The 14180-nt window shown below is 37.1% G+C and overlaps 2 protein-coding genes across 3 annotated transcripts in view; both read right to left on the reverse strand.

The window, feature by feature from the left end:
* LOC118748925 (protein sprint) overlaps positions 1-14180 on the reverse strand; it is a 513519-nt gene that overhangs the window by 466459 nt on the left and 32880 nt on the right. The window lies entirely within an intron of this gene.
* Positions 3174-6298, reverse strand: LOC118748927 (N-acetylgalactosaminyltransferase 4-like). The gene is made up of 3 exons (XM_036483675.1): positions 5751-6298; positions 4017-4788; positions 3174-3958 (listed from the first exon to the last, which is right to left on the reverse strand). Exons 1-3 carry the CDS (start codon positions 6296-6298, stop codon positions 3293-3295), a joined length of 1986 nt encoding a protein of 661 aa, XP_036339568.1. The 3' UTR covers positions 3174-3292.

Here is a 14180-nt window from a genome sequence, read left to right on the forward strand (position 1 = left end):
CAGTACCAAAACATAATAAAACCAACAAACGAGGTCTACGAAAAAAAGCGCACAAAACCGATGGCAGACCGCGAGGCGGCGATCGTAGCCGAGGCATTTGGCTGTCTATATAAAAAAAAAGTACCGTGTAGCGGTGAAGCGGCGCTGAGTAGCGTGGAAAAGTGGTATGCTAAAGTGAGCAGATTAGTTGCAGTAGCGGAGCGGAGTGGAGACGGCTGTGTGGCAAGTGCGTTTCGTTGGAGTGAGGTCGAAAAACAACTGCGGCGCAACAGTTTGACATGGGAATGTATGCGGTTGCTGGGTAGGTATGCAAAACGATGGAGCAGAACTTTAATAAGCAAAATAAAAGAAATATAAAGAAAAAAGTCTTACCTACAGATAGCGCTCACAAACACATGACTTTACACTTGTTGCATTGTTGTAGGCGCGCTTATAGAGTTGTAGCATGCAAACTGCACGGACACTGTTGCTGCCGCTGAAGCGACGAGAAAGATTAATTTTCATTGTTAATTGGTGCAATTAATTATTTACAAGTCATCGTTTGGACAGCAGCGATTAAAGTCGGCCAAGGAGCCTGACAACTTGGCCTATCGGCGGTACACGGCTTAGCTGTGAACGTTTAGGGGAATCGACATGCATTCATTTACATAACTACAACGACTGAATGACTTCATTTCGAGCAGACCTGTTAAAGATATTTGAGAAAAACTATAATAACTTTACTAGCCTACAGCAAACTATAACTATACATATATACAAGATATTGTGGACTATGCATAGTGCGACCCAAACTGGTTTCCACCCTGTTGGTGGCATCCCCACGTCCATATTATTATCCTGTATGGACTGCACGTCCAAGGAAACATCGACGGCTTGGCGCCGCATTACACGCAGTTGCCAATACTGTTTGCTTGTGGAAGGGAATGACAACGCCGGCCGACGGTAATTTAGAAAGGATCTTAATGTGTCGATATCTATTTTGGAGATAAGTTTGCGAAACATGATATCAGAAAAACGATACGGAATGGTCAAAAATTTAATAGAAGGTCTGTCCAGATCCAAAATCACTTGAATCTTGAAAGTTATAAATGCAAGTTTGAACACTAGAAGGACATAATAATTAATTAGGTATATAATATATTCACGTGGCTTTAGATTTGGAGCACTACATTACCTACTCTTGGTTCGATAAAGGTTAGAGGGCATTCTAATTCCATGATTAGATAGAGGTAGGTGCATAAAAGTTTAGTTCTTAATCCGTTGTGTTTGCGTACTCAAATTTATCTTATTTTTACATCAAATATAGTTTTATGTGACAATGTATAGAGCCCGAAAGGGACGGGCCCTTGTCGGAAGTTCAAATAGAAATATCTTTATTAGTTCGTTTTCTAAAATCTGAAATAACCAATTAAAAAGCTTTCGAAGTCGGAACAAGAAGATTGATATAGCATTAATGATCAAGTCATCCCTCATCTTTCGAGTTGCGCCTAATTCAATATGCTCTGTCAGCACCGCGGTACACCATCGTTTCGTGAATTATCATCTTATCAATGCAGACTTCAACCGCTGGGATACTATACTCCAGTTCGCAGCACTCCACATATACCCCTATCACTTACTGCCGGGAAGGATATACATAGATACGTTCTTCAGATATGAAAACCATATGACAGCATTTAACTTAAGCGCGGAACAGAAATGTGAAGAAGAGAGCTAAGCAGGATCTAGCAGCAAACTACACGTGCAAAAGGACTTTTGGAAAGCAATGAGCACTGTCGTCAATGCTCCTTACCTACGATACGTACGCATCAGTCATCAGACTGATTGTAACCCATGGATCCTTAGTTTAATGAAAAGCTTCAGACAAAGAAAATAACGGCATATCGACTTATCGGCAGCTGCGTAATTTTGTCCATAATACGGCCTCAAAAATTGCCCTCAGACTCACTCAGAAAGCCAGTACGTGACAACATACCAATGTCGGCATTGCACTAATATTATATGAAATAAAAAGAAGCCGGCTTAATGGAATTAAAGCTGATATAGAATCACGGTTGTATACGGTGCTTTTGGTGGCCGACAGGTCCCGATGCTCCCAAGTGGCATAAGTTCGCCATTAAAATCCGTCGAATAGTCGGTTTGCTGTGCGTACCTCTGTTTTCCTCCCATCAGTAATGAGGAGAAGAACGAGATTATAAAAAGTGAGCTTACGAGGAGAAATTGATGCGCTAGACGCTTTAATAGGCCTCGCCTAATTTTCACTATTCCGAAAAGTTGGTTTGAAATGCACAATTTTTGGCAAAGAAGAAAGCTGAAGTTCTACTGAAATCTACTCGCTTGTACTTCTTTGTATTGGTGGTATCCCGTTTTCGTTTTTCGACAAGTTTTACTTCAAATAAGACGAACGTATGTATATGGTTTGTCCGCTATGTTCGTCTGTGCGCAAAAGCTTATTTTAATAAACTATCAATGGCATCGACTGGGAATTGAAAATCAATACAAATTTAGACCAAAGCGATGAGAAAGCGTATGAAATTCCTCATTAAGTATTTATAATTATTTTATTTTTTGTTCTCGATAAGAATATTTCCATCTATGAACAGTGTGGAAAACAGCGGCGCAAACCGAATGGGAGTGTTTTAGTTTCGAAGAAAATATATATTCTCGCGAAGTTTGTATACATATGATTCTTTAAAATATCAATACTTTCTTAAAATAATTTCGAAAACTGTATACATAAATAAACTCAAAATTTCGTATATAAAATTTGATGTACATTTCCGTAAAAGTTTGAAAGCTGTCCCTCTTGTCGAAGTCTTTGCCAGTTAAGAGGAACACAACTTTTTACTGTTTTATTTTGATGATTCGAAGCCCCAGTATATTAAAAAATATTCAGCTCAGTTCTGAGGGGAAGCTCAACTTAAAAAAAAACGTTTTAAGTAAGTGTTACCGTAAGTTGGTCAGCGATCGCTTTGATTAGCTCCTTAATTTATCTTACGTTGAAGAAGAGAAACAGTAAAGTTATACTCTAAAATTTATTGCTCTGCAATGTGTTTGTTTCAAATTAGTTAATAAAACTCACACATTACGTTTATGAAATTTGTGTATACTACATACGCCAACATCAACAGAATGACTTTATTTAAACCAAATTTGTCAAAGACATACACTTTTTCGGAACAATGTAATAGGCTAACAAACTTAAATACATCCAAGGAACTTTGAAATACAGTGCGCCACCAGGACGCTTCTCCAACTGACGCGCTGGCAATTCTTAAAGCTATAGCTGATTTCACTCATCGGACAATCCCTCATAGAAGGCATCCAATGCAGTATTGTTGACCACACCAAAGCTCCACTTCATGCGCGTATTCGAATTGTCACACATGTTCGCATAGACCGCATGCGTGTCCCCTTCGACGACAGCTTCCAGGCAGGCATGCCCGTTACGTCCGTGTACCAACCATTGACGTTCGCGGTCATAGTACCAGAACTGATTGCCACCTTGCTGATGGCATGTCCACATCCACACGGTGGCATTCTCCTGCACGGACTGCACGTCCAAGCAGATATCGCCATCTTGGTGCTGTAGGTCACGCGCATAACTCAGTTTCCAGTACTGATTGCTATGCGGATGTGTTTTATTTTCGGCGCAGTAGTAAAGACCTACAGGATGCTCGCTGCCTTTGCCCATGGTGTCCAAGCAGAAGTGCGGATAAGCTCGGCTTTGGATCGTACCGACAGCATAGGAAGGCGGTTGGATGGGTGGGAAATTCTGTAGAAGATCAGGTGCGACCTCCTCCAAAAACCACTTGAAGGACTTGCAGTTGAGGCGCTCACGTACAGCACGCTGCGCTGTCAAATCTCCGGCATCCACACCTTCGTACTCCTGTGGATTGCGCTCATACACGTACTGCTTGTATTCATCCATCCACACCTCTGCTACGCGTTTGTTGTTCTGTAAATCGAAAGCTTTCACTCGTATGTATTGTTAAACACCTGTAAGCGCGACCTACCTTCAGATAGAAGTTGTGCTTTCGAGGACTTGGGCGCTGGCTCATCGGCCCCCGAAATATGTGCGCCACGCGTGAACATGGCACGTCGAACAGCATGCCACCGCACATCCAAATCTTAAAACTCAGCTCGTACTGTTCTGCGCCCCAAATATCTAGTCCTTCATCGTAGCCACCTAACTCCCAGAAAAATTGTCTGCTAATCGCGAAGAGGCCACCCATCATAATGGGGCTAGAAACAGGCTCTGTGTTATTCTGATTTTGCCCCGGCAGCAAAGGCAGCTGCTTGTAACTTAGCTTCCAATCGAACGCACCACGCGATCCCGTTTGGTGTAACCCCGTGTAGCCAAAATGCTCATGCTTGATTACGTCCACAATCGGGCAAGTCGATATTTTGTAATTGACAGCAATCGGCTCGAGTAGTGGTGGCAACCAATTATAATTGCACTCGATGTGCGAGTCAAAGAAGACCAACACGTCACCGGTAGCTGCATGTGCGCCCGCTAAGCGTGCCGCTATCAGACCAGAACGTTCGGATAAACGTATGATGGTGACGAGGCCGCCGAAGTGCTCCGATACATATTCCTCAAGTTGAGTTTTCAGATACTCACGATCGCTGCTGTCGTCAACGATTACAATTTCGTGCAGCAATTCGCGTGGCGTGCGGTTCACAATGCTGTGTAGAGTGCGCTGCAAAACGCTGATGTGTTCGTTGTAGAAAGGAATGACAACGCTGGTGGACGGTAGTTTGGCGAGGTACTTGATGTGTCGACAACTGTTTGCGAGAGAAATTTAATTAATACGTGCCTGCATGCAAGAAAAAAGATTATACAAAATCTTCTGTCGCTTTAACAGCTCTGGCTAAGCTATTGCCTGTTCACATCTTTTGAACGAGCTGCGTTCTGTTACTATTATATGAAGATAAAGTTTTCTCTAAGAAAGTATACAGACAATAGGCTTAGCCTAGTTAAAGAAGTCTTAAGCCGATTGTCATTGAAAATCAAGTGAGTGCCGGGATTCCCGAAATGAACTACTTTACTGTTACCAAATCTGTTCAAATTATTGGTCCGCCTAACAAAGCTTCAGCCGCACCTTCAGGGTAAAAACCGTCTGAAAAGGAAGTGCTAAATGATTTCTATCTCTGTACCATGCAAAGCTCCTAGTCCTAGATACATATGGCTAATAATGCCTGTAAATATTGGTTTAAAGAACCTCAGAAAGCAGCGTGTAATTTACATCGTATGCCATGAAAGTCCCCAGTTAGGTTCACCTGGTTTATCTAGCCGCTCAAGCCTTCAGCTCAGTTCGGACTCAGCTTTCCATATCCTGCCTTAAACCCCTTATTCACGCAGTCGTTTTCTGTCTTGTTTCCTATAACATCGCTAGTTATGCCCGAATCAATATATGTATCTAAAAGGACCCTTGTCATTATTGAACAGCAATGGCGGACTGAGATGCAGGTTCATTGCATAATATGAGACTCGCTTGTAGGAGAGAATCGAACAATTTATTTGTTCAGTAATTAGAGTATTGACTAGTTTTGTACCAAGAAGATAAGATCCTTGAACTCAAGGTTGGGCTCCCTAAAACCTGTAGATGTTCAGCCAATTACAGTAAGGCTAAGGACTCGATTAGGTAAACAAAAGAATATGAAGGCGAACAAATTTACAGCTGCAGACGTTTGTTCCAAATGTCCCCCTACAGCACTTTGAATTTATTTTTCCGCCACACACTTACCCTGGATCCCTAGCGTCCGGCACCGAACGATTCACCGATATTAAATCCGATAGCAGAGCATTGAAACCATTCTCCAACGACATGTTCTTTTCTAGCTCCTTCTGGTGCTCCTCGGTTATGTAGGCCGGCTCGCCATGTTCCCCCAACCCCTCGCGCTTCGCTTCACGTTCCACTAACTCATTATCTTCCCAATCTTTCTTCTCACCCACTGCTACTGGTACTTTAAATATCCCCTTCACAACTTTTCGCTTTTCCTCAACATTCTGTATAACTTCATTTCGAATAGCACTTTGCGATTGTGGTGGCGCGAACTCTCGCTTTTGTACGGGTGGTTTTGGCGGGCGTTGGGTGTTGATGCGCGCACGTGGCACAACTTCTGGCGTAACTGGATCACCATTAAAATCCGTAACTTGGGTGGATGGCTCCACGGTCCGCAACCGTCGTTCCACCAGTATTGAGGTGAAGAACGAGAGTATGAAAATTGAGATTACGAAAAAGATAAGCCTACGCACCAGGCGTTTCACTTGGCGTCGCCTCATTTTCACCATCTCGAAGAGGTAAAGAATAAAACTGAACACTTGGCGAAATCTATAGACTGACCTATCTCCGTAATGGCCCACGCAACAAACGCTTTTGGACTGTTAGTATGTGTTGCCGAGCCTAGACGCTTGACTGTGAGTCTGCGACATATCGATTGATGTTCTTGCTGATAATTACAAACCTGCGATACTATTTGCAATTAAACTGAGTGTGTCTGACAAGTTGACACAATGTTCTAACAAATTTTACTATAGATAACACTATAAGTATGTATCTACATATATACATATATGTACATAATTTGGCAGAAATCTGCGTGTGTGCCCAAAAGCTTTGTTAATAAACTGTGACTCGCGTTAGACCGAAGCGTGAGGAGTTTTAAAAACTCCAAATTAATTTATAATTATTTTATTAAATGCTTTCCATAAGAGTAAGAGAGAGTAAGTAAAAAAATTAGTTTTCGTCTAGGTACAACGCGAGGCAGGGGCGCAGACATGAGGGGTCGGGTTTCATAGTTTGCAAAGATATGCAGGGGAAGTTTTTGTCAGGGTGTCCAGATTGCTTAAATTTTTTTTTTTTTAATTCATGAAATCGATTTAACAAATATTTTATTTTAAAAATGAGATCTTGTTATAATATAGTTTTTAAAACCAAAAACGAATATAGAACCGTCAGAGGGTAATAATTAATAACACAAATCACTTATATAATAGTGATGTACAAAAAATACGCATACTTTTAAAAATATTTGTTTCAACACATTTTGCAATAGGACTGCGAAATTATTAAATTTATTCATATCTCATATCATATTAACTTATTAATCACACAATCCGCTTTTAAGAGCTCAGCGCTAAAAATTAAATAAAAACCTATAATAAGGCGAGATCAGCTATTTTTACAATTTCTTCAAAATCACCTATAGTGTCTGAATGATTTACAATTCTGTTGTTGTCATATATTGGGCTATTCAACCTTGGTAACATACTGTTTGATATTGGAAACGTTTTGCAGCAGAAGCTATTAGCCTTCATATAACACTTTATTCGAACTATTGAATTAGGCTTTCCAATCTCATCCTATTTCGAATGTTATTTCGACAGCTGAGTGGAAGATCGACCTATCTCGGCAGCCAGTTCAAAAACTCCCTATCACAAAAAACCTTACAAGAATGCCCTATTTCAGAATTTTATTGGAAAACACCCTCAGAATTTGGTTGAAGAACGCCCATTCACTTCAAAATGTATGAACATGTGCTGATATAGAGCGTTTTTGAATCGGCAGCTGAGATAGGGCGTTTTTGAAACGAATTCTGAAATAGGGCGTTCTTGAAAAGTTTTTTGAGATAGATCGTATCCGAGCTGGTTGCCGAGATAGGTCGATCTTCCACTCAGCAGTCGATTTTTTGTTGAATTCATTACGGAAAAAACGCGCTCAACAAAGCATGTGAGTGTCGCAAGGATAATAATATGAACTAGAGTGCCAGTTACTGTCGAAGTTCGACAGTTTATCTAGTTTTAGAAGCCTTGGAGAGGATTTCTAACTGAACACGCAGCAAAACTTATACGGTACAAATTAACTAACCGGAAAATCTTCTGCTAAAACGTAATTATTTTTTTTTTTATCTGAGGACTTTGGAGGACTTCGGCAGGACTTGGAATTGACCCGATACATTCAAGTTTATCGATAAATTTCAATGATTTGATACATATCGATAGTTCGATGAATTTCAAGAACTCTAAAATTCGATAACTCAACAAAATTCGTAAACTCGACCAATTCCGATAACTGTGAAATTCGATGGCTCGATAAATTTAGATAACTCAAAAATGTAAAAACTTTGGATACCTTTATAAACTTTTACTTTTGACATCTCCACATTTTTCGAAAACTATCTAAACATTTTGATAACTCGTTACACTCTGTTAAGACGATTAAATGCGATAAGCAGTGGTAAATCTATAAGTTTATATAACCTTGAAATTTCGATAAAATGATATATTTTGAAAATTCCATAAACTTCGCTTCGTTGAACCAACCAATTTCAGTAGATCAATAATTATCGATAACTCTGTAAGTTGAAAGAACTCCATGCATTACGACACCTCGATATATTTCGTTAAGTCTATAAATAATGATAATTCAATAAATATCGGTAACTTGATACATTTCTTTAACTTGACAAATTTCGTTAATCCCACACGTTTTTATAGCTCGATAACTATCCGTAAATTTGGACAACTGAGTTTCTGTGTCTATAAATTTCGACAACTCAGTAAACATTGATCAGTTTGAATAATTCGATACGTTGCGACAACTTAATAAGCATGGATAAATTTCGATAATTATAAACTTCGATGATTCGGTAAATTTCAGTAACCTTTATGGCTGATTTTACTTCGATTCCTATCGGAAAATTTCAGCTCTTATAACCTAATTCTTATGTATTTCTCATTGTCTCCATTTTCGCCTTTATCTCAATTTTCGTCTTTATCTTCACTTTTGCCTTTTTTTTGTCTTCATCGTTATCACTTGTTTCTTCATCTTCATATTTATCTTTATTTCAAAGTTTAATTTCAAATACGAAGTAAAACAAAATGAGAAACGCTTGAATTGAACAGGTTGCAAAAACAACCATTAACAAATATGGAAATTTTTAAACGACGATTTTCAACCAATTTCGAAACTATAAAAACTCTCCTCATCTACAGAAAATTACTATCCAACGGTGTTTCTGGTTTTGAAATCGGTAACTTTACCTTGGTCTTCATCTTTGTTTTTATCTTTCACATCTTTGCTTATATCCTTTTCTTTTTCTATTCACGTAGATGAGAAGAGGTGCGATGATAAGATGTGACGTGATTTTATGTGATGTGATAGATGACATTCTATGTCATGTGTTGTCATATCCTCTGATATCATGTCATATGGTGTCATACCATATGATGTCATATCATGTGATGCCACGTCATGTAATGCCATGTCATGTCATACGATGTCATATCATGTGATGTCAAGTCATGTGATGTCATGCCATATAATGTGATGTCATATGATATGATGTCATGTCACGTGATATCGTTTGATGTGATATCATATTATGTGATGTAATATCATGTGATGTCTCTTCATATCATGTGATATAATGTGATGTGATGTCATTTAATGTGATCACATTCCATGTTCCGATTATTATATCGATAACCCTGTTGATAACTGTGTCGATAAAAATACCGATGACAATATCCATAAACATATAGAAAAATACAACGATTGCAAAATCGATTAATTCATCGATAAATATAACAATATCAATAACAATCATCAATATCGATTAACAATATAAATTACTAAATCGGTAACAAAATCAATTCTTTAATCAATTATTATACCGATAACAATATCCATTATTGCATCGATAACAATATAGATTATTATATCGATTACAATAGCGGTTATTTAATCAATAACAGTATCGATAACAACATCGATTATTTGATCGATAGCAATATCGATTATTATATCGATAAAAATATCGGGTTTTATATCGATAACAATATCGATCTTCATCCTCATCCTTTTCTTCATATTTATCTTTATTTTTGCATATTCCTCTTCACCTTTACCATAAAGTGTTTAAATTTACTTTTATCTTCGTTTTTGCCTGTACCTCTAGGCATCTTTGTTTTTGTTTTTATTCTCAAACCGCTAAACCACTGAGAACCATTTCCATGTGCATTATTCCCCTTGAATTCGGCAATTTACTCCCAACCAACCAACTGCCGCTAAAGAAGTTTCACTTCAATTCATACTAATTCTTATGTATCTGTCATTGTCTCCATTTTCGCCTTTATCTTCACTTTTGTACTCTTTTTTTTGACTTCATCGTTATCATTTATTTCTTCATCTTCATATTTATATTTATTTCAAAGCTTAATTTCAAATGTGTAGTGAAACAACAGGCGAAACATGTCAAATGGAACATGTTGCAGCAACATCTATACACAATTCGAAAATTTTTAAACGACGGTTTTGGCCGTAATTTTCAACCAATTGTGAAACCACTCTGCTCATCTACGGAAAAATGCCTTTCCAACGGTGTTCTTGGTTTTGAAATCGGTTCGGTAGAATCGCCAAACGAACGGAGACAAAATTTATGTTAGCGTATTTATATATAGATTTACTTATACATATGTCCAAACATTTTATTGTCTGTTACGGTTTTCACTCCGTAAGCAATTATCCAAAAAAGTTAGAAGATTTAAATATTCAGTTTCCGCTGCTTTTCTTTCCTTCAAAGTCAAATAGTGAATTCGCAGGTCCCTGAAACTCGCCCTCTTGTGATTCACACACTTTTCTGGTGACAAAATCAAACCTTTTTTAAAAGTATTTAATTGACTAGGTAATCGTTTCAAAAGTTCTTCGATTAGGGTGATTAAAAATTTTTGAGTATTTCAATATGCTTCTTAAGTCAAGTTTATCACGCAGTTCACTAGCCTCTTCTGTAAAATTATCGTGGAAAACTAACTTTTGTATATTATTATAATTGGGAAAAATTTATTTGAAGGAAAAAATCGCCAAAAATCGCCAATGGCGATTTCCTGAATTTTTACGCGCAAATAGTCAAAAAAATCGCCAAATTGGGGCGGAATCGCCAAATCTGGACACTCTGGTTTTTATAGATTTTATAAAATCCTTCCAAAGCTGTTCATAGAAAAATTTTCAATAGAACATGGAAACTCGAACAAGCCTCATACATTGGAACTCTTCGGACATCATAGGGTAAACGGCTCGAGCTTAAACGAATTATGCAATCGTAGAAACGGAATAGTAGTATTCTGTAGTACTGCTTATATTCTGATCATAAACAGACAATGAACTACATTAGACTTCCAAGCGCAGCATCTTAGAGGTGTTTAAAATTCCGCTCGATGAACGAAACGTACTGAGCTTTTTCAGTGTATTTATACACTAACAGGACACTCTGCTTTTGGCTGCAGGTTTAGAGTCCGCATAACGAGTTTTATAAAGGATGTAAAGTTGAAAAAGAGGAAGTGGAAAATGCTCTTCAAATATCTGGAGGACTTTGACGCTGAAGATATAGCTTCATTCAAGTGCTGTGTAAATGGCTTTAACCCTTTGTTACCGATTGCTAAACTAGTCATCAAAAAAAAATCAAATCTCAATTTTTCACAACTATTATTTGATATAAATTAATAATAAAATAAAATACAATTTTATTGTTTGGGCGTGGTCTACGGTCTATTGGAATTTGTACGATATACCGTACAAAGTCAGGGAAAGGAGTTATATGGTATTTTTGGTTTGGCTTCTTCGGTCAAAAAAATCACATTTTCAGCTGAAATCACATTTCTATTCTTAACTATGTATGTAGTTGCAATATGATGAAAAATAATGAATATTGTGATACCTGTTCAGATTTATTCGTCACTGAAATTCAAATTTGCATGGAGCAGTTGACTTAAATTAGCAAATGCAAATTTATTGTATGTACATACTCGTGTATAGTTTGTATGTTTTTATTTTTAATGTTTTTTCTTGTAGTTTTAATATATTTTTAATTTTAATTTTTTGTTAAAAAATATTTACTTAAATTTTTTTATGCTGATCCTCTTTTATCAAAATTGGCTTAACCTCCATTACATTGTGTGTGATAAACCTTGAAGTGGTTTCAAAAACATTACTTCAAACTTAAATAAATTTGTTTTTGATTTTTTATATTTTTATGTTGATTCTCTTTTATCAAAAAAATACCTAGTCTTCAGGGATATTATTTCAACCTGAAACACATATTAATCTGGTTGTGCGATAAAATGTTTAAAAAATTTCTATTTATTGCAATAAATAGATAACTGACTACTCCATTTTTGGGATACAAAATATGTCCGCGATGCACAGCCTGCAGAGTTGCATGTATCATGTATCTACATAGTTATGTACAACACCATATGAGGCTAACAACCTTACCCAGCATTTGTACGATATATTGACCGAATTGATTTAGTAGTTCGTTGCATTCGTACATTTTGCTTATTTTTTTTTTTTTAAGTAAAAACTTTTTATAAAAACCAACCAAATTGATCCACATACTTACGCTGAATCCCTTAAGCCCGGTAGCGAGCTATTGAACGATATCAAAGATTGAACGAGAGCAAAGAATTGAAACTAGGGGCGGAAAATAATCATAATTTTTTAAATTTGAACAAAAAAATCAACAAATTGTAATCGTCGTAAAACAATTTTATCTATGCTCGCATATTTGTGTTCGTACGTCCCACTGTAGTTTACAATGAATTTTATTTGTCGAGTTTAACCATTTCTCCGTTTATTTTTCGAGTTTTATTTTTACACCCATAAAGGAATGGCTAATTTTGATTTTTTCGCTCACAAATAATAATTATTATTTAGTTTTATTTTTTCACTTAAGAATGATAAAAACTATACCGGCGTGATTTCCGACGCCTTATTTTCAGAGGTAGCGACACCCTTGACATTTCCAAGTCAAAATTTCAGTAGGTTGCGTCTGTATGGGCTCAATAATAATTATTTAACAATTATTTTTTCTGGTCGAAAAAAATAAAAATCATAAAATAATCCTTATTTGTGGTCGAAAAAATAAAAATCAAGTAACAATTATTTCCGTTGAAGGAAAAATAAATCTCAATAATAATTATTATTTTTAAGTGAAAAAATAAAAATTGTATAATAATCATTAAATGCTGAATTAAATTATTTTACTAACAACAGGGTTGTTGCGAATATTCGTATTCGCATTCGCAACCGCGGAGCTTCCGCATTAATTTTAACACTCGCATCAATGCGATATCTTGCGAATGCGAATATTGAAGGGACAGAAAATTACAGTTATTTTTTTTACGAGTTAAACTTGGGTTAATATTTTTTATTCCGAAATAAACATTCTTTCTGAATAATAAACAAGGCGCTTATCCAAATTAAACAAGTTTGGTCACAAATGAAAGAGGACTTAAGTAGCTTTACGATATCAACTGATGCAGAGTCAATCAAAAAGAATTTACAATTTTGTCAAGTTTCAAGTTTTTCAAGTTTGTCGCCTCAAGCGAGTAGGTATTTAGCGGCACAGGTTTGATTTACGACTCTTTAAAAAGTTTTCATTAGATACAATGTTCCAATTTTTAACTTCAAGTAATAAAAAAAAACATTATTAAAAATGACTAACCTTTCGATTTTTTTTTACCTAAATCACCTAATTTACCCACCTAAATTTTTTCTTAAAAATACATGACATCCGCATTCGCGGACGTTACCTTTTAAAATTCCACAATCGCAACATCCCTACTTCTGATGCTTATCGGATATGTAAGCAGGTACGCAGTGTTCACCCAATCCCGCGCTTAGCATCGCGCCCGATCAACTGGGAATCTTCCCAAGCTATTTTCTCACCCATCGCTGAGGGAACTTTAAAAATCCCCTTCGAAATTTGTATGATTTCATTAGCTTTCTTTAACTTTTCAGTGCGTAAGTCACCCGGCGATTGTAGTGATACAATATTACCCTGTTGTGGTGGACGACGGGTCTTTATGCGCACACGTGGCGCTCGTTGTGGCGCAACCAGATCGCCTTTAAAATCCATCGCTTGCTCAACGGCCCATAACCGCTGTTCCAACAGTATTAGGCTAAAGAATGAGAGTACACAAAGTACTCATATGCAATCGATGAGTCGGAGTTGAGTCATTTTCAGCACACCGATTGGTGTGAATATGTTTGATTATTGAAAAAGGAAAAAAACACTAGGGGTATTCTCCAAATCTTGCAAAGCCATTGCACGTAGCACGGATTGCATGGATTGCATAAATTGCAAACACACAACAAGAAAATTCATGGGAAACA

The sequence above is a fragment of the Rhagoletis pomonella genome, unplaced genomic scaffold (genome assembly GCF_013731165.1).
Source record: "Rhagoletis pomonella isolate Grant_MI unplaced genomic scaffold, Rhpom_1.0 Rhpom_scaffold_00013, whole genome shotgun sequence".
Taxonomy (NCBI): domain Eukaryota; kingdom Metazoa; phylum Arthropoda; class Insecta; order Diptera; family Tephritidae; genus Rhagoletis; species Rhagoletis pomonella.

Coding starts and splice junctions, on each gene's coding strand:
- LOC118748927 (XM_036483675.1), bottom strand. CDS start 6,298: ATGGTGAAAATGAGGCGACGCCAAGTGAAACGCCTGGTGCGTAGGCTT. Junction 4,789..5,750: donor CCGGACGCTAGGGATCCAGG/GTAAGTGTGTGG, acceptor TCTCGCAAACAG/TTGTCGACACATCAAGTACC. Junction 3,959..4,016: donor AGCACAACTTCTATCTGAAG/GTAGGTCGCGCT, acceptor TTCGATTTACAG/AACAACAAACGCGTAGCAGA.